At 41.9% G+C, this 22,014-nt stretch overlaps 1 protein-coding gene across 6 annotated transcripts in view; it reads right to left on the minus strand.

Annotated features, from left to right (window-relative positions):
- The window catches only part of LOC130281834 (uncharacterized), a 110,346-nt gene that overhangs the window by 71,676 nt on the left and 16,656 nt on the right, over window positions 1-22,014 (minus strand). For 5 of the 6 annotated variants that reach the window (XM_056529512.1, XM_056529511.1, XM_056529509.1 and 2 more), the window contains exons 2-5: window positions 9,202-9,687; window positions 6,280-6,324; window positions 3,033-3,107; window positions 565-1,142 (exon numbers count right to left, since the gene is read on the minus strand). In XM_056529512.1, coding sequence (XP_056385487.1) covers window positions 565-864 — 300 coding nt within the window. In that variant the 5' untranslated portion in view covers window positions 865-1,142; window positions 3,033-3,107; window positions 6,280-6,324; window positions 9,202-9,687. Of the gene's footprint in view, window positions 1-564; window positions 1,143-3,032; window positions 3,108-6,137; window positions 6,195-6,279; window positions 6,325-9,201; window positions 9,688-22,014 lie in introns of all 6 variants that reach the window. The other variant, XM_056529507.1, reaches the window with a different exon arrangement.

The raw sequence follows: 22,014 nt of genomic DNA on the forward strand, positions 1-22,014 counted from the left end.
GTTTTTAAACAATAACATTCTTTTTTCTTGTATTAATTTATTATGTTTGTAATTATATATTTTTTTTTTTTGGGGGGGGGGGGGTGAAGGGAAGTAGGGTGACCTAAAACATAACTATAAAATAAAAATGGCAAGTTAAGTTCAATAGTTTTTATGTAATAAAAAAAATTGTGCAATTTGTATGAAATTCACGTCCCAATTTCGTAAAAGAAAAAAAAAAAAACACATGTGCCTACAAATTACCGACCAATACACCAAAACAGCAAATAGAAAATAATAAAACAATAAATAAAAATTAAAATACAAAACCAAACTTCAACACTCTTCTGAGTAAAATAAATCATTTGTCAAGCATGGAAGAAATGGATGCAAAATGGTGGCCTGCTAGTGCTTTGGTTCCAGTAAAGTGTCATATTTTTTTGCAAGGATGTATAATCAAGGAGGTGTATCACTTCACTTTGCAATGCCTGGATGTCAATTTCATTATACAAGTGGAAGCTAAGTGAGAAGTGTTTTCTCATCTGAAATGGAATGTAATACATATATCTTTGGTTTGTAACATACCTTTTCTGCAATGGTTACTATGAAGATGTGCTTCATATCCCATGGTAAACTGATTAAAATCTTGATCAGTGCATCTGGTGGAATACTCTCTTCATCTAGTGAACTCTCATTGATCATTTCAAGGCACTTTTCAAATTTTTTGACATAAAGATTATTGTTGTCCAGTTTATTAGGCCATGCCTTCATCTTTGCGTGTAGAGAAGCAACAAGGTTGAGGTAGACTTGTTGACAAAGCCGATCAATTGGATTTTTGCTGATTTTATACTGTGGTAATGTTAGAATTTTTATGTACTTCTTCATATTCAAGTCATTGCCTTTGTATATTCTAAAAAATATTGCAACTGAAATTCAAAAGTACAGCTTCATATAGATAAGTGAATCATGCTTTTCAGTCAAGCTCCTGACTTGCTTTTCAAAGGTTTGTAGTTGTAAAAGGTTGTCGCTCCAAAAGTCTTCCTGGAATAACTTTCTCAGACGTATGGCTGCGCACTTCCTAATATTTTCATTTGCGTTATAGCAACAACTGAGAAGTTCTTCAGGGGAGGTTAATTCACTTTTAATTTCAATTGAAATCTCCCCTATTGAGAAAAATAGGAATCAAAAATTGTCTACTTGTAAAGTAAAATTCTTAGATACAAAGGGGGAGATTTCTGAAAGGATTTAGACTGGTTTTTCCTGTCTAAATTTGTCACACAGAAAGTCGCAGTCTAAATATGTGCGACTTTTCTGCGACTTTTGCTTTAGAGGATTTTTAGAACATGATGCATTCTAGTTTATTTTAGACAGAAAAATGCATTGGTGCTGAATTTATCAATAGCGACTTTTCAGCGACAAGTCGCATCGGCTGAAAGTACGCTGAAATGTCAGACCACGTTGGAGCAGGTTTAAATACAGTCTAAAGCATAGATCCCAAATTCCGTGCGCAGAATTTATCAAGAGCCATGCAACTTTTGATAAATTAGGAGCACAATAGACCGGCCTAACCCTCTGTAGTTTGGTCTATATTGATGCGGGACATAGAAAGCTTTGATAAATCTCCCCCAAAGACTATAACATACAACTCTCCTAAAGTGTAGCAGGTGTGGCAGCTGATAACTAAAGGATACTTTAGTAACATGTACTTATCCATTAGAGCAAGCAACTAGTTTCGCGTCACAGGCTTGACGCTTCTTCCGGCCAATAAGGTGTACACCTTATTGGCCGGAAGAAGCGTCAAGCCTGTGACGCGAAACTAGTTGACGCTGGTGGTGTGCCCCCGCATCTTGAGAGCGGCTGCTCTCACTCCCCGCGTGTGTGACCGTATTTTATCATTCCACTCTGCCGGTGGGAATAAAGGACAAGACTTTTTATACTGCTTCCGATGGTGAGTGCGACTTCTTTCTTCTTCATCTAACTTATTGATATTCCATAGTGGTTTATAGAGATTGTCATCGGTCCATATTCCCATTGGCACCCACAATCTAAATTAACATTAGTATGTTATGGAGTATGGGAAGAAACTGGAGTACCTGGAGGAAACCCACACAAACAAAGGGAGAATGTACAAACTTGTTGCACATGTTTTCTTGGACGTTTTGAACCTAGGTTCCCAGCGCTGCAAGGCAACAGTGCTAACCACTGAGCCACCTATAATTCACAGTAATCCACCTATAATCCACCTATAATCTATAGTAATATTACAGCTGGTTTACTTATTAACATTTTCAAATTTACTTTTTTATTAACATTGCAGAAACTATATGTAACACCTGTGTTTCATACACTGGTCTTAATTACCCCCCCCCCCCCCCCCCCCAGTGTATATTCACACTGGATGCATCAAGAGGCGCATGCTAGCTAGAATACCGGGTGTATCTGAAACTGAGGCTCAGCTATGAGGCTAAACTAGGAATGTAATTGTGATACCTATGTTTATTCAAACCACATTTCTTAGTACAGTTTAGCAAAAATTAAGGAGTACTCCATATAAGGGGGTGGTTTAACAAATTTACCATTCTGTCAGGTATAAAAAACAAACATCTACTTACCTTCTGCTGCTCACTCGGTGCCTCCGTTATTCCACAACAGTCCCTGATGAGCTCTTTTTCCGGGTCTCCTGTGGTCAACATGTCATGTTGCGGCTCGGCAATTTCTGACTGCAGCGATGCCCTGTCTCGGCCAGTTATTGCTGACGTATTAAGCCCCAGCACTGGTCTACTTCCTAGTGCCAGGACTCAATATGTCGCATTGCCACTCAGCCAATCAAAGGCTGAGGCAGGACATCGATAGGACCAGTAATTGCTGAGCTCCAGCATGATGTGTTACCAACAGAGAACCTGGAAGAGGAGCACATTGGGGACCGCAGTGGGACAGAGGCACTGGGGCAAAGAGTAAGTAGAAGTTTGTTTTTTGTATACCTGACAGAATGGTAAATTTGAACCCCCCCCCCCATATAATAGAGTACTCCTGTAAAGTGCTGAAAAAATTACCTTCTAAGACACCTGATACAGACTTTTGTCTTATTCGAAATGAAACCCTAGACATGTCAGATCTCCTAAAAGGACCTGTAATGCAAATGGAATTAAAAACAATTACATGTTTATTCTGAACAAAGAAAAAACATAATTATAATGTGAAAAAAATAAATGTACTTACTGTAAATGTACTTTCTACTAAATCCTTGTACCTAGCAACTACTACTCTTTCAGTAAAAGAACATTTTCTGACTTCCCTTCTGATAGCCCAAAAGTCCAGGGACACGGATCCTGGCTAAACCACTGGTTTACTTTTCTTTGTAGGTGCCGTAGATGGAATAAAATCCCTGTAAAACACTGAGGAGTAGTGAGCAAGAATGGGCTTAGTAGTCTGCAAAGTTTATGATGCAAAAAGAATGCTGCCAATCACTAGCAAGTGGGTAGTTCAGAACAGCCACTCATGAATATTGCAGACTACTGAGCACACACAAGCTCCACAGTGTTTAACAGAAATTATATGAAATCTACTGCACCTAACAGAAAAATAAAATGTTTTAGTCAGGGTCCTTGTCACCATGATACATTTGGTGACAGATTTCCTTTAAAGTGGTACTCCTGCATTTTCAAACTGTCTGATAACGGGGGAGTCTCCAGAATGATGCCCAAAGTGTGTGGTCGACATGCACTTAATCCACTGTCTATGGAAGCGCCAGAGATACACAAGTACAGTGCTTGTGTATCTCTCGTGCTCCCATTGAGAATGCATGCATAAAGCATTGGGTCGATATACCCATCAAGCATTCTCTATGAGAGTGCTGGAGATACAGGAGATACACAAATGCTGTATTTGTGTATCTCTATTGCCCCCATAGACAGTGCATGGAGGGGCGTGTTTACCCCATGCTTTGTGCACAGAGACATATGGGTGCCTCTCAGTGGTTGGAACCCCCCCCCCCCCCCCCTCCCGGATGAGCATAAGTGTGAAAACGCTGGAGTACTCCTTTATAGACCAAGGCCCATTTTTCAAATCTCCAAAGTATAGGGGATAAGATGTCTGATAGCAGGGGGTCTGGCCGCTACGATCACCCGTGATCTCCGGGCCATCCTGGCATTCCAAACATGCAAGCTTGGGGCTTCTGTGTTCGTGATGGCCCGCCAGGCCCCCTACATTCATGTCTATAGGTGGGGGCGTGATGGGTGTGTACTAGCCGTCACGCCCCCTCCCTTAGACATTAATGGAGGGGGCGGGGCGTGATGTCACTAACATTGCAGGGGGTCCCCTGGATAGGGGATAAGATGTATAGGGGTGGAGTACCCCTTTAATCATATCCTGTTGCCAGAGATCTTGGCAGTTACCATTCAAGGTTTGCTGAGGCTCTGGGGTATCAAAATCTTTGTTTAGTTTTCATTGATACATTGATATTCCATTTTTTAAGCATTATGAATAACAAAAATCAGTTCTGCTATGTTTTTTAACATTGTTCTCCATGGAGTATATATGACATGTTAACTTTAATACCTAACTTCAGCAATACCTTACACGCTTTTTATGGTTTATTACATTTACATAATAAAAACAATATTTTGTAAGAAAAAAAGGTGTGCCATATTCTGACATCCATAAAGTTAATATTTTTTCACTGATGGAGCTGCATGAGGGCTTGTTTTTGTGGAAAAAGTAAATTTTTGTACCATTTTGGGAGATGTATAACATTTGGATAAAACGGGGGTGATCCGGGACACCGCTAAAGGTGCAGTGACACTTCTATGGGAAAGATCGCATTAAATTATTTTTTTAAATTTTCTGACCATGAGGTCTGGCCGCTTTCTGCTGGACCCAGCATACACAAGACATCGGATGGGAAGCATCCACATCACTGCAGCAGGAAGGGCCCGAGAGGAACTCTGTGTATCTGACTGCTCTCGGGTAAGATGGCACTCTTCTACTGCCCACTCCTAGCAGCCACCTGCATATGTTACTTATGACTAACTTAACACATAGCTTAACACATATAAGCAATTTTGTATATTGTGGGGCAGCGAAATGTTCATTAGTATGCGGGTGGCTGTTATGGGTTGAGGGAACCTACATAACTCCTTAACTACTTATGACAAAGTTCCTACAAGGGAGTCCTACCTTCCTGGGATAAACTTCCTACAAGGGGGTCCTATTTACCTACCTACCTAAAACATATTTTCTACAAGGGTTTCTACCAACCTATCTGAGACATTCTTCCTGCAAGGGGGTCTTACCCACCTATGACAAACTTTCTACAAGGGGGCTCTACCCATGACAAACTTCTACAAGAGGGAAAGCTACCTACAGGACAGTCCTATCTACAAAGGGAGGGGGGCAAACTACCTACAGATGGGTCCTGCATACAGGGGGAAATCTACTTACAGGGAGAAATTTACCTACAAATTACCTACTGAGGAAAACGACATACTGGGTAAACTACCTACAGGGGACACAGCATATTAAAAAAAACCTTCTTACTGTGGATGACAGTTTACTGATGGAAATGGCCAAATGGCAAAATTATTACTGTTTGGGACCCTATATGTACGGATAAGAGGAGGAGGAGGAGGCAGGAAAAATGCAGAGCTTAAGATATTTGTTTGGTGGGTTCTCTGGCAATGAAGTGTGGCTGGGGGAGATCGTTATGACATTCTGGGATGGATGGATCCGCAAAATGGAAAATGAATGACTCCGATCAGAGATTATATCACCTATGAGTCACATATAACTCACTAATCTACATCATGTAGCTACCAGATACATGGATACTGGGCATTGCTTCTTTTTAGCCATTTTGTGTCCTTTATTATTATTTTTTCAAGGGGTGCCCCAAAATGAAAAATTGTTTTCCTAAATACGTAATTTGTAAAGGAGGATTGTTTATTTCTTTAGTTATTTAGCAGTCCAGAGGCCAATAAGAGATCACTAAAATAGACATACATGTACATGTGTTTCTATTTATTAAAATCTTTTGTAGATGAGGTCTCCAGATCTAAATACAGTATTCCAAATGTGGTCTCACTAGCACGCCATACAGTGGGATTACAATCTCCCTCTTCCTCTTGGTAATACTTCTACCCATGCCAATTTGACTTGCTTACCCTACTGCCTGGTCACAATGTAAGTCCTTCTCTTATCAAGGCTTCACTAAAACAGAACTGCCAATATGGAACACAGTTAGCAAATGTCTTGTCACCAACTGCATTATAATACAGATTATTTCATAGGACTGAAAATACTTACTGTCCCTATTAAATCCAAATGATCCTGCTGATGATACAGTCAATTCTAGAATGAAATATGAAAGTTTGCTTAGTAAATTTACTATTAAGGATGCAAAATATACTTAAGAATGTCTATTTAAAAACATTTATACTATAATATGTATTACTATATAATATGCAATGTTAGTTAATTAGGATTAAAAAAAATATGTTAATAGAATTTTATAATGAGTATTAGGTTATGAAAAAATATTGAATAATTAACATTAAGAGGCTAGGTTTATACGACATAAAATTACATGACAAATACAGCAATAAAATGTGTACAAAACAGACATTTTTTTATGTAATGATGTGCTCTATGAAAATCTATCAAATAGTTCACACACTGTTTAAAAAGGGCTTCTCCTTGATTCTGAACCTGGTCTTCTACTGACTACATTCATGTTTTGCCTGGATTTTGTAGTTTTACATCTGTTTCTGACCCTAGGCCATCTGACTATGCTCCTATCTTGTGGCCATGTTATAGTCTCGACTTCTTGTGAGAGTCCAGTCATCAGTGCTGCATCTGGGGACCATGATCTGGCAATATCCTGCAGCAAAGTTTAAACCTCCTTGCTTGGGTTAAGGGTATATACCAAGGCTCCTTTAGACTCGTTACCTTAGTTTAGTCAGTTTAAAACCAGTCATGGCTTGTGGATGCACTATCCTAGCCTTGTAAAATATGACACAAATAGGTTATATTAAATAAAAAAGAAAACCCTGTTAAAAAGGATTTTTTGACTTTAAGAATCAATGTCTCATCACTAGGATATGCCATCACTTCCTAATCCATGGTGGTCTGACTACCGGGTCACTCATAATCCTTGGCAGCAGAAGTTATAGTTAAATGGTATTCATAGTCACTGTACAGGTTCATTCATTTGTACAATGCTTTAAATCAGTGCTATAGACATTAAATGCAGCAGAAGTGCACATGCTTAACACCACTTCTCCTTGCTGCAATTGTACTACACTGGGGAAGGGAGGGTCAGAGTAAGTGGGGGTGAATCGTCCCCAAAGGAATGTACACCACAACCTAAGCAACCAGGTTGATGCATACCTATACTGTGCCCTTTCTCTGACAGACACCATGAACCCAGATCCCATGGCCTTCTGGGCCACTAGATTATAACATTGGCCAAGACTTGCCCAGTTTGCCATAGGACTTTTGTCTTGTCCACAATCCAGTGTAGCATTAGGGAAAGTGTTCAGCATGGCAGGCACAGGCATCACCCCTAAGAGAACCAGATTGTCTGCCAGCAAGTGAATCTGCCATGAATCAGTGAGGATTTTAAACCTGCTGTGCCAGATGCCACTGTTTAGACAGTACTACCTACATACCTACTTTCCGTTAGCTACTACAATTCCACCAGTCTTCTACTGCCTACTGTCCTGACCGTTGGCGACTACAACTCCCACCAGTCCACACTGTTTGCTGTCCACTGGCTACTACAACTCCCACCAGTCCACCACTGCATGCTGGCTACTACAACTCCCACCATTTCACCATTGCCTGCTGTCCTGTCTGCTGGCTACTACAACTCCAATCAGTCGACCACTGCCTGCTGTCCTGTCCGCTGGCTACTACAACTCCCACCAGTCCACCACTGCATTCAATCCTGTCTGCTGGCTACTACAACTCCCTCCAATCTTCCACTGCCTGCTGTCCGGCCCGCTGGCTACTACAACTTCCACGAGTCAACCACTATCTGCTGTCTGCTGGCTACTACAACTCCCACCAGTCCACCACTGCCTGCTGTTTGCTTGCTACTACAACTCCCACAAGTCCCCCACTGCCTGCTGTCTGCTAGCTACTAAAACTCCCACCAGTCCACCACCCACCAATCTTCTGCTGCCTGTTGTCTGCTGGCTACTACAACTTCCACCAGTTTACCATCTTTGCTGCTAGCACTACTACCGACCAGGCCTACACATACACAACCCATGATCTCCCAAAAAAGCATATATTTTTTAAAGATTTTCATACAAAAGCTATCTCTTCCTCACTATTTTGAGACACCAATCCTGTTGCAACTCTCCAAAAGAGGGAATTTTTGAAATGCTTGGAAAAAGACATTGGGGGACATTTACTAATCTAGTCTATTCTGGGTATGCTTATAGACCAGCGTATGTGGTAGTCTCCTGTCTATTGTGCTCCTAATTTATCAAAGGTCTCACGGCCCTTGATAAATTCTGTGCTCAGACTTCAGGGTCTACAGCTTAAACTGCATTTAGACCTGCTCCAACATGGTCTGACATTTCAGTGTATTTTGGGCAGATGCGACTTGTCGCACAAAAGTCGCACTTGATAAATTCAGCACCAATGCATTTTCCAATGCATGTCCGTCTAAAATAGACTTGCATGCATCATGTTCTAAAAATTCTCTACAGCAAAAGTCGCAGAAAAGTTGCACATATTTAGACTGTGACTTTCTGTGAGACAAATTTAGACAGGAAAAACCAGTCTAAATCCTTTGATAAATCTCCCCCATTGTGTATTCTGTTACCTCCATTTGCATTTTAACACCAACATGCATCTGGCAACAACCAGGGATACTTTAGGCACCTTTATTGTAGTGTTAAAAAGCATACAAAATCCGCAAGTGGAGTGTGGTTTTAACAAGATGTTAGTAACCATGGGTTACTACATGTCCCCATAACTTTGACATTATTGTTATATAGGACTGTAGAGCTTTTAGGCAGTGTTTTACACATGTTTTGAGGCTTATATAATTGCCAGATCACTGAGAACCTGTTCATCATGAACCAAACTTTTTTGAAGAGTTTGGCGAGCTCGCCAAGCCAAACTTTTGAAAAGTTTGCTCAACTCTACTCCAAAGTCATAATTTTTGTTTTATTTTGTAACAATAAAATAAGAATTTATATCTCTCATACTTACGAGGATCACTCCCCCAGCTGGACATTTCAAATTTTTCTTTCCGGACTATAAGTGGAACGCGCAAGCAATTTGACCTGATTGTTTTTTCCAGTTTTGATAAAAGAAAGGCACTATTAATGTCAACTGATAAACAGATCTTGGAAACAGCTGAAGGTTCAATGGGTGTTTTATCAAAGCAGACAAACACAATTCTCTTCAGGAATTCTGGTATTATAAGAAGATTACGAATTGCTGAGAAATTCCTATCCTTATAAACTGGTATAATGGTAGTTGGGATGATGGTAATTGGGTAACTTAAGGCTTGTATCACAAATTCACCACCAGGTATGTCCCTATATCCAAGGTAACACTTATATCCACGTTGCTCAAGAGGGTTGACAATTTTCTCAGTCATCACCCTATCAATTTCTTCTTGCTTTACAGTAGGATATGGTGCTGACACAACATAGAAATCACAGCAGAAAACATCGTGGGATATTACATTTCCTAAGAAAAAATGAAAACAATTGATGGTTATTCTTGTGCCAATTCTGATCTTTACTATAAAGGTTAAATCTTTCTGACATTCACTTTATTTTAAACAATAAAGACAATCAATCCAAGTACAGATATAAAGGAATCAATATAACCATTCTAAGGAACAAATTTTGTTTGGAATTTTTGGCCTGAAAAATGAAGCAGTTTTTGTGGCAGTTTTCCTCAAAATAGTGGGGGAGATTTATCATAACCAGCGAAGAGGAAAAGTGGTGAAGTTACCCATAGAAACCAATTAGATTTCTTCTTTTATTTTGAAAAAGGCCTCTGAAAAAAAGGAGAAATCTGATTGGTTGCTATAGGAAACTGTTCTGCTCCCAATGTGTATTAGTATAGGAGTTTTTATGTGCCATTCCCTCTCATCCCCCCACCGGCCTCCTGTAATTTTCTTATTACAAGTCGTGTGATTCTTTTATCATGTGATTCAAGGCCAGAGAGAGCTTGCTGACATTTTTGAAAATTGACAATGAGCTAAAAAGCACTACTAAAGGGTTAAAAAATGATAAAAGCAAAAACCCCATGTAGGTACAGCGTTTCATAGTTCCCTTCTGACTCCTAGCTAAAATTTGGCCACAGTGTATTTGGCCCTTAAAAATGCCATATGGCAAATATAGCTTTTTATGGGGCTTTTTTTTTCTTCTTTCCAGCCTTTAGGTATCAAATCATATAAAACAAAAGATGCCATCATGTAAGATTAGGTTTAGTAAAATACAGTATTTATGTTTTATGCATCACAGTTTACCATAACATAACATTAATATCATAAATCTATTTTAATTTCATTAACCCCTTACTCCACTGGTGCCAGAAAGTTAAACAGATTTGTAAATTGTCTCTTTAAAAAAATTCTTAATTCTTCCAGTACTTATCAGCTGCTGTAATGATCCACAGGAAGTTCTTTTCTTTTTGAATTTCCTTTCTGTCTGACCAGAGTGCTCTCTGCTGACACCTTTGTCCATTTTAGGAGTACCCCTTTAAGGATCAAGCTCCTTTTGGCCTTAAAAGGGTACTCCGGCCCTGAGACATCTTATCCCTAATCTTGTATTCGCCACCCACCTGTTTGAGCCACACGCCGCGGTGCCAGCTCACAAACAGTTGGGTGGCGGCCACGGGGCCGGAGTATCGTGCCGTCACGCTCTGGCTGTCACGATACTTCGGCTGTCACGATAGTCGTGATGTCACGATACTCCGGCCCCGTGGTTGCCACCCGGCTGTTTGTGAGCTGGCACTGTGGCGTGCAGCTCAAACAGGTGGGTGGCAAATACAAGATAGCGGAGGTTCCTTTGGATAGGGGATAAGATGTCTCAGGGCTGGAGTACCCCTTTAAGGACAAGGCCAGTTATATTTTTTGCATTTTCGTTTTGTACTCCTCGCCTTCTAAAAATCATTACTTTTATATTTCCATCTACAGACCCATATTAGGGCTTATTTTTTTAGCATGATTTTTTGTATGATGTAATAACATCATTAATTTTACCATAAAATGTATGTCACAACCAAAAAAATATTATTTATCTAGGGAAATTGAAATGAAAACCGCAATTTAGCAAATTTTGTAAGGTTTTGTTTTCATGCTTTACACTTTATGGTGTTTTAATTATGTTTTAATTATTCTGTGGGTCAATACAATTAAATTGATACCTATGGTTACATGCTTTTCTATTATTGTACCACTTTTTAAAAAAATCGCAAACTTTTTTTAGGAAAATTAGTATGTTTAAAATTGCCCTATTTTGACCACCTATAACTTTCTAAATTTTCTGTATAGAGGGCACATTTTTTGCATTTTTGCTTATATATTTTTATTTTTACATTTACGCCGTTCATCTTATGGGATCTTTTACATTATATTTTGATAGTTCAGACAGTTACGCACGTGGCTATACCAAATATGTTTATACATTTTTTTACGCTTTTTTGGAATGAAATAGGAAAAAGGGGCTATTTAAATTTTTGTTGGGCGAGGGCTTTTTTCACATTTTTATGAAACTTTTTTTTACTATTTTATTTTACTCTTTTATAGACCCCATAGGGGACTATTTAAAGAAATCAATAGATTGCATTTACTGAACAGTGCTATGCATAGACATAGCACTGATGAGTATTATCGATGATCTTCTGCTCTGGTCTGCTCGATCTCAGACCAGAGCAGAAGACCCTGGGATGATGGCCAGAGCAGGTAAAGGGGTATCCGGCCGCCATGTTGGATGATTGGTTCTGATCATCCATTTAAACGACCGCATTGCCGCAGATGCCGTGATCTGTATTGATCACGGCATCTGAGAGGTTAATGGTGGACATCAGCGCGATCGCTGATGTCCGCCATTCCAGGCAGTTCCCTGGCTACGGGACATGCATGAAGCAAGCACCAGTGCTTGGGGCATTTACATGATGTAAATGTACATATATGTAGTGGCGGATGAGAGGATAAAGTCTCGTGGGAGTGTAGGGTAGTTGGGTGTTGCTGTTCAGGATAGTTAAGGGCGCTGTTAACCCTTGTCACTCGTGATGCCAGGGTGAGGGTTAAATGCTGTGTTCTTGATAGGCCTATTGCCACCCTTCTCAAGAGCAATAGGTGATGCAGAAATAAAGGATTGTCCACAACCACTGTTAACTGAAAACTTGCTGGAACTTTTACTGAAGAATTTCTGTACATGTAGTAATAGTAACAGTCCAGATAACAGAGTCTCTTTTCATATAGATTGAGCAGCGATTGACAGTTGGTTGGGATCAGATAAGCCCAATTAAGCTTCTTAAGGATTGTATAGCAGAGATCTGCTTGATTTAGGGGAGTATTTAGGTCCAGTGATCTTGCGATGAGTAGCGGGGATTTACTTAGTCTATACGCTATGTTAAAGGCCTAGGCCGCAAGGCTTTGGCCTAGCAAATCGTCTTGTAAGCTGCGGAGGTCCTACCTCTTCCAGAGTCAGCAACCCAAGAGAGAAGAAAGCGATCAAGATGGCGCAGGTCCCTTATATGGGCAGGGGCTGGCAGTTTTTAATTTCTCTGTAACGACTGTCACTCACCGTTACAGTGCATTGTGGGTGAATACGTCACGAGAACCTCCAAAGGTCCTGTAGCAAAACCATAGTGTTCTAACCTAATCACGTGACCCGCAGGTCCTGCTACTCTCGGAACAGGTAGATAACTAAATATATACATATCTATACTTATACTTACATTGATAAGAACTGCTATATAGTCATTGACTAACTGAGGGGTGAAAAGGGGAAAACTACAAAAGAGGGACCCCGACGTCCTAGGGACTCTGACTATGGGGACCTCTGTACAGGTAACGTATACAATACGGTACCGGGACACCACATGTACATTAATTACCAACTCATCAGGACGTACATTTATGTTCGTTTTCGTTAAGGGGTTAAACTTAATATTCATATGTGGATATTTTAATATATGATGGGCTTTACATAATAAAGTCATAAAAAAAAGAATGAAGATCAATGACTATTGTCTGTTGATAAATCTGTGTATTCTGAGGGTTTGAACTGATGTGTTTCCCCTCCAGTGTTAAATGATGAATTTAAATATAAAATACTAGCTGAGTACCCGGGGTTGCCCAGTTTTTCCTTCCTAATCCTTGCTGGGGAGGAAAATAAACAAAGGAGAAAGCTTTTGACTTCATATCCCATCCTCATATATTGTTGCCATATCCCAACCTCGTATCCCGACCTCCTATCCTGACCTCCTATCCCGACCGCCTATCCCGTCCTCCTATCCTGACCTCCTATCCCGTCCTCATATCCTGTCCTCCGAACTCGAACTCCTATCCCGACCTCATATCCCTTCCTCATATCCCGACCTCCTATCCCGTCCTCCTATCTCGACCTCCTATCCCAATCTCCTATTCTGTCCTCCTATCCCGTCCTCCTATCCCAACCTCCTATCTCAACCTTCTATCCCGACCTCCTATCCCAACCTCCTATCCCATCCTCCTATCTGGACCTCCTATCCCGACCTCTCATCCCGACCTCCCATCCCAACCTCCTATCCCGTCCTCATATCCCTTCCTCACATCCCGACCTCCTATTCTGACCTCCTATCCTGTCCTCCTATCTCGACCTCCTATTCCAACCTCCTATCCTGACCTCCTATCCCATCCTCCTATCCCAACCTCCTATCTCAACCTTCTATCTCGACCTCCTATCCCAACCTCCTATCCCATCCTCCTATCTTGACCTCCTATCCCGACCTCCCATCTCGACTTCCTATCCCATCCTCCTATCCCGTCCTTCTATCCCGACCTCCTATCCTGACCTCCTATCCCATCCTCCTATCCCATCCTTCTATCCTGACCTCCTATCCCATCCTCCTTTCCCGTCCTCATATCTTGACCTCCTATCCCGACCTCCTATCCCGTCCTGATATCCCGTCCTCATATCCCATCCTCATATCCCGTCCTCCTATCTCGACCTCCTATCTTGACCTTCCATCCCGACCTCCTATCCTGACCCGTAATATTTGTACCAGGTATTGAAATATGTCCAGCCGCACGGAAGTTATGTGGGAACATACATTTCCCATTGATTTGCATGGGACTTTAAACAAAACCCCGACCCTCACAAATGGGGGTAGTAAAGGGTTAAATTAACTATCCTATATTTTAAGTGGACATAAAAGTAACATGTGAACAAGTACAATGGTCCCTCAACATATGATGGTAATTCGTTCCAAACGAGCCATCGCTTGTCGAATCCATCGTATGTTGAGGGATTCATGCAATGTAAAGTATAGGAAGCTGTACTCACCTGTCCCCGCCGCTCCGCACCGCGTCCCGCCGCTCCCGATGGTGACCTTGGGCCTCCGCTGGGCTCTCCTGGTCTTCTCCGGTACTCCGCTGGGCTCTCCTGGTCTTCTCCGGTTCTCCGCAGTCTTCCGCAAGGCCTTACTGGGCCTGCATAGCGATGTCATTACGCCGCTGCGTACGCCGTTCCTATTGGATGACGGGACGGCGTGCGCAACAGTGTATTGACGTCACCGGAGAGGGCCGAGAAGACACCGGAGGACCAGCGCTGGACCCGAAGGGCACCCCTGAGCATCGTGGAGGGGTAAGTAATACTCACCGCACCACACGGGGAACATTAAGCTGCTATCCGGCAGCAGCTTCAGCATTTTGCGCTGCTGGATAGCACTTAATTCAGCTTAAGCACTTAATGCGCTGGATAGCACTTAATGCGCTGCTGGATAGCACTTAATGCAGCTTAAGCATTTTGCGCTGCTGGATAGCACTTAATGCAATGCCCCCTACATAAAAAAGCATTGTATGTCGATGCTGACATCGACATGCGATGGCCTCTGAGAGGCCATCGTATGTTGATTTGATCATATTTCGGGGCCATCGTATATCGGGGGGGTCACTGTATTATCGAAATATCTCCAGCCGTTTGGAAGTTATGCAGTGACATACAGTATATTTCCCATAGACTTGTATGTGACTTTAAACAAAAACCCTGCCCCTGGCAAATGGGGGTGAGTAAGGGTTAAATCACCTATCCTATGTTTGTTGTTGACATATAAGTAACATGTGTGCCAAGTTTCATGTTAATATCTTTAGCCGTTTGAACTTGATGCTGGAACATACACACATACATACATACATACACACACACATACATACACACACACACACACACATTGGCCCTCATTTACTATTGCAAACCCGACATGTTTTGTTGGGTTGTGCGCCAGTTTCAGGAGCATTGCACCTGAAATTCTGTCTGCGCCTGAATTTGCGCCTGAAATTGCACCTGAATTGAAAAACCCCTAACTAACTCTCCATTTTGCTAAGAAAACCCCAAAAAGGGGTGTGGCTGTCGAGAAAAGGGGGCATGGTCACAGAAAAGGGGCGTGTTCCCGACATTTTCACAAAATCCCAACATATTTACTAAAGTTTCCACAGAAAATGTGGTGGATTTCAGCTGAGGAAAACCCTACAGGTCAGAGCGTGTGTAAAAAAAAGCAAAGTGTAGGGAAAAGTGGAAAATGTAGGGAAACCTTAGAAAATACCGTGGAAAATAAATTGTAGCGAATTAAAACCCACAAAGAAAACTACACTCCACTCTTAGTAAATAAGGGCCATTGAGTTTTATATATATAGATAAGCATATTTACCCAGCATATGCTTATCCAGTCCACTGGGGGCTGTAGAAATGTTTTGGCATGTTAAAGGAGTACTCTAGTGAAATACTGTAAAACTTATCCTCTATCCAATGGATAGGGGATAAGTTATAGATCGCAGGGGGTCTGACAGCTGGGACCACCTGCAATCTCCTCCACAATGCCCTGGCAATCCGCAGGATAGGGGATACATTTTATTTCACTACAGCAATCCCAGTGGCGTTGCGACCCGTCCGCCTTCACCTGCGCTGTGAGGTGTGCCCGTCTGTCAGCACCCCCCGCGGCCTTCACCTGCGCTGTGCGCCCGTCCGTCAGCACCCCACCCCCGGCCTTCATCGCCGCTGTGCGCCCGTCCGTCAGCACCATCCCCCCCCCCCACCCCACCCCCGGCCTTCACCTGCACTGTGCGCCGTCCGTCATCACCCTCCCTCTCCTTCACCAGCACTGTGCCCGGCCTCCGTTCCCACATCTTCGGTTGCGCCGGCCTGACGTCCCACCGTATGGGACGTCAGTGACGTCACTCTCAGGGCGCCCGGAGAGAGGGATCAATGCGCTGGATGTGTGTGTGTGTCTGTCTCTCTGTCTGTGTGTCTCTGTCTGTGTGTGACTGTCTGTGTGTGAATCTGTGTGTGTGTATGTGACTGTGTGTGTGTGACTCTGTGTGTGTGACTGTGCGTGTGTGTGACTCTGTGTGTGTGTGTGTGACTCTGTGTGTGTGTCTGTCTGTGAGTGTGTGTCTCTCTGACTGTGTGTGTGTTTGTGTGTGTGGCTCTCTGTGTTGTATGTGTTTTTTTTTGTGGGGGGTGGGGGGGTTTGAACCAGCGATCTAATGTGGGGAGACTTTGACCCATTGTGGGGAACTTGCAAGGGAACCTGCGGCCTAATGTGGGGAAACTACTACCAAATGTGCGGAGTCTATGCTACCTAATGTGGGGAGTCTATGCTACCTAATGTGGGGAATCTGTGCTACCAAATGTGGGGAGTCTATGCTACCTAATGTGGAGAATCTGTGCTACCGAATGTGGGGAATCTATGCTCCTTATGTGGGGAAACTGCTACCTAATGTGGGGAATCTGTGCTACCTAATGTGGGGAATCTGTGCTACCTAATGTGGGAAAATTGCTACCTAATGTGGGGTAACTGGTACCTACCTAATTTGGGGGAACTGCTGCCTACCTAAAGTGGGGGAACTGCTGCCTACCTAATGCTCCCCCCTGGCAGTAACACCCTCATCATCCACCAGCAACCCCCCCCCCCCAGCAGTAGCACCTCCATCAGCAGATCCTGATGGTGGATGATGGCGGTGCTCCTGCCAGGAGGATGATCCTGCCGATGGATGATGGGGGTGATACTGCCAGGGGGGATGGCCAGTAGCACCCTCATCATCCTCCAGCAACACCCCCCCAGTAGTAGCACCCCCATCATCCACTAGCAACACCACCAATACCCCCCTCCCGTGGTAATAGCATCAGCTAACGGATGTTGAGGGGTGTTACTGCGGTTGTGGTATTATATTCAGAGGGTGCACTGTATGGCAACGTTATATTCAGAGGGCGCAGTTTGTGGTAGTATTATATTCAAAGGGCGCAGTGGGTGGTAGTATTATATTCAGAGGGTACAGTGTGTGGCGGTATTATATTCAGGGGTGAAGTATGTGGCAGATTTATATTCAGAGTGTACAGTATGTGTTGGTATTATATTCAGAATGTACAGTGTGTGGTAGTATTATATTCAGTGGGTATCGTGTATGGAAGGTTTATAATCAAAGAGTATAGTGTATAGTAGTATTATATTTAGAGGATACAGTGTCTGGCAGGTTTATAATAATACTTGTTTTCATATAAAGGATGAGAATGTGCTGACATAGTGAGGAGACGTCTGGGCGTCACATTCTGCAGAGAGAAGTTTTAGCTGGAACAAGTCCTGGCGGTATGTACCATCTGAATTAGATAAGGAAAAACTATAGAGAAGATGTCACCTGTAGTCACTGATATCATTGTACATTCTCCTCTCTATGTCCTATCAGAGCTGTAGTCGCTTGTCAGTTCTACAGTTATGGTGAGTGAAACTACAACTCCCAGCATAACCTCACCACTGCTCAAGGGGGTACTCTACTGGAAAACATTTTTTTTATCAACTGGTGCTACAAAGTTAAACAGATTTGTAAATTACTTCTATTTAAAAATCTTAATCCTTCCAGTACTTATTAGCTGCTGTATAAGCGATTCACTGGAAGTTCTTTTCTTTTTTAATTTCCTTTCTGTCTGACCACAGTACTCTGTGCTGACACCCCTGTCCATGTCAAGAACTGTCCATAGTAGGAGCAAATCCCCATGGCAAACCTATCCTACTCTGGACAGTTCCTGACATGGACAGAGGTGTCAGCAAATAGCACTTTGGTCAGACTGGAAAGAACTACGCAACTTCCTGTGGAGCATACACCAGCTTATAAGTACTGTAAGGATTAAGATTTTAAATAGAAGTAATTTAAAAATCTGCAAACGTATGTGGGAGATGTTCGGCACTGCTAACTTCTGTACTTTGAAGCTGATAGACACTAAGTCGCTGTTGCGGGGAGAGGATTCAGTGGTGCTCAGACTCATGTAGGATATGACATAAGTGCATAAGAAGAAGAATGAAAGGTCGGCACTCACCGGATTTCCAATTCAGCAGGTTTTATTGCACAATACTCACAGCCACAAGTACAGTTCTAGGGGAGACGACGGATGGTAACAAAGGGGGGTACCACAGAGAGGCGACACCAGTGTTTCGCACTTAGTAGTGCTTCAACGGGCCCCAATGCCCCCTGCACTTGTTTCCCCATTGTAAATATGTTTTACCATGTAAAGTGTTATAAAATGTAATGTTACTTTAAGAGTTATACCATTTGATATGTCATGTGGTTGTTACCCAGGAGATACCAGTGACCAGGTGATCCCAAGAGTGACCTATGGGCTCCCTGCTAGTCTCCCCCATATAAGCCCTGGGTGAAGCTTCTCTCTCTTTGAGCTCTGCTCTTCTGCTAAGCTGAGGTCCAGTGCAGTCATGCTTAGTGTGTGTGTGTCCAGAGTGTTGGAGGCCTCAAAGTCAATTCCTGCAGCCACCATCAAGTCAAGTAAGCTAAAGTCACAGCTTTATGAGTCAAGTCAGTCCCTGTCATCTGTCAAGTCAGCATGGTCTGCATTCAATTGTCCAGTCCTACCACAAGTCCCAGCAAACCCTTAAAGTCTCTGCATCACTGGCCACCTCCTTGGGCCCTGGCTGAACTGTATAGACTTTACCAACTGTCTACCCTCAGTAAAGCTACCGTTGTTCGTAATTTGGCATTGGAGTTTTTATTGCCCCCATGCCTAGCCCAGGATCCAGTGGTATACCTTTGGGTGGTTATAGGCTAAACCACGCCCTGGCATCACGAATAGAAGGGGTTAATGCCATCTGCCCCTAGGGTAACAACATCTCCCCTGCACCACACACCTCACTACCACATTTACGATGGCTTCCCAGATCATCACACCAGCAGTTGGGTTTGTTCTACAGCAAAGCAGAATTGAAATGCTCACCAGAAAGCCTCCAAAATTAGGGGTTCTCCAGGAATAGAAAAAAACAGCTATTTTTTTTCTAAAACAGTTCCAAGTCTGTCTCCAGGTTGGGTGTGGTTTTACAACTTGGCCCCATTCACTTCAATGGAACTGAGCCCGCCGACTCAATATGAATATTCAGCGCCGTGGGTCATGTGAGAGCTGTGTCGACTGAGCGCTCCCATGACCTGTGGAAATAAATAGTCATATTGAGCCAGCTGGCCAGCCTCCAGCATGCAATTCACTGAAGATGGAAGAAGATCTTCGGAGAGACAGATCTCCAGCATTCAGGTACGTAATTAACCCATTAACCCGTTATCGGTCTCCTGTTCACCAACACTATAACCCAGTGTATCGGATTTAGTGTAGGTGAACAGATGACTGTTTTCCTTTAAAGGATAACAAGGAAAACCCTTGTATGCCCTCTTCTGGCAGGATTCCGTGTCAAATCAGACTCCACCTATAATTATTTACATATCTACATGACAATCCAACATTTCTATATAGATACATTTTTTTGTTTTGTCCAATATTGTATTTAGATTGTAAGGTTTGCTTTATTAGTTTAGCAATAAAAAAATATTTGATTAGTGATTTCAGTTTATTGCTATATAGAACTTTAGACTTTCTATTATGGCTTTAATAGAATACAGTCAAGTAATGAAACGGCCACGTCTACATTATCAACAAACACAATTTACAGGGTTTTCTAAGATATATCAAGATATTAAGAAGCAAAATGGGTTTTCCCATTAGGATAAATACTGTATTTTTTGGAACATAAGAAGCTGTTTTTGGCAATAAAAACACTTCCTTTAACCCCTTAAGGACACATGATGTACCGCTATTAACCTTTTAGACGCGGCGTTCAAAGTTGAACGCCGCGTCTAAAGTGAAAGTGAAAGCATGCCGGTTAGCTCAGGGAGCTGTTCGGGATAGCCTCGGCGAAATCGTGGCATCCCGAACATCTTACAGGACAGCAGGAGGGTCCCTATCTGCCTCCTCGCTGACCAATCGCCGAATGACTGCTCAGTGCTTGAGATCCAGGCATGAGCAGTCAAGCGGCAGAATCATCGATCACTGGTTTCCTATGAGAAACCAGGGATCAATGATGAAGATCAGTGTGTGCAGTGTTATAGGTCCCTATGGGAGCTATAACACTGCAAAAAAAAAAGTGAATAAAGATCATTTAACCCCTTCCCTATTAAAAGTTTGAATCACCCCCCTTTTCCCATTTAAAAAAAACACAGTGTAAATAAAAATAAACATATATGGTATCACCGCATGCGGAAATGTCCGATTTATAAAAATATATCATTGATTAAACCGCACGGTCAATGGCGTACGCGCAAAAAATTTCCAAAGTCCAAAATAGTGCATTTTTGGTCACTTTTTATATCATGAAAAAACTAATAAAAAGCGATCAATAATTTCTATCTATACAAAAATGGTACCGGTAAAAACTTCAGATTATGGTGCAAAAAATGAGCCCTCATACCGCCCCATACACGGAAAAATAACAAAGTTATAGGGGTCAGAAGATGACAATTTTCAACGTATAAATTTTCCTGCATGAGTTATGATTTTTTCCAGAAGTACGACATAATCAAACCTATATAAGTAGGATATCATTTTAATCGTATGGACCTACAGAATAAAGATAAGGTGTCATTTTTACCGAAAAATGTACTACGTAGAAACGGAAGCCCCCAAAAGTTACAATTTTGTCTCACAATTATTTTTTTTTCCATTTCTCCGTAGATTTTTGGGCAAAATGACTGATGTCATTACAAAGTAGAATTGGTGGCGCAAAAAATAAGCCATCATATGGATTTTTAGGTGCAAAATTGAAAGAGTTATGATTTTTTAAAGGCAAGGAGGAAAAAACGAAAATGCAAAAACAGAAAAACCCTCGGTCCTTAACCCCTTAAGGACCGAGCCCTTTTTCACCTTAAGGACCGGAGCGTTTTTTGCAATTCTGACCACTGTCACTTTAAACATTAATAACTCTGGAATGCTTTTAGTTATCATTCTGATTCCGAGATTGTTTTTTCGTGACATATTCTACTTTAACTTAGTGGTAAAATTTTATGGTAACTTGCATCCTTTCTTGGTGAAAAATCCCAAAATTTGATGAAAAAAATGAAAATTTAGCATTTTTCTAACTTTGAAGCTCTCTGCTTGTAAGGAAAATGGATATTCAAAATATATATTTTTTTGGGTTCACATATACAATATGTCTACTTTATGTTTGCATCATAAAATTTATGAGTTTTTACTTTTGGAAGACACCAGAGGGCTTCAAAGTTCAGCAGCAATTTTGAAATTTTTCACAAAATTTTCAAACTCGCTATTTTTCATGGACCAGTTCAGGTTTGAAGTGGATTTGAAGGGTCTTCATATTAGAAATACCCCATAAAAGACCCCATTATAAAAACTACACCCCCCAAAGTATTCAAAATGACATTCAGTAAGTGTATTAACCCTTTAGGTGTTTCACAGGAATAGCAGCAAAGTGAAGGAGAAAATTCAAAATCTTCATTTTTTACACTCGCATGTTCTT

The sequence above is a fragment of the Hyla sarda genome, chromosome 7 (genome assembly GCF_029499605.1).
Source record: "Hyla sarda isolate aHylSar1 chromosome 7, aHylSar1.hap1, whole genome shotgun sequence".
NCBI lineage: Eukaryota > Metazoa > Chordata > Amphibia > Anura > Hylidae > Hyla > Hyla sarda.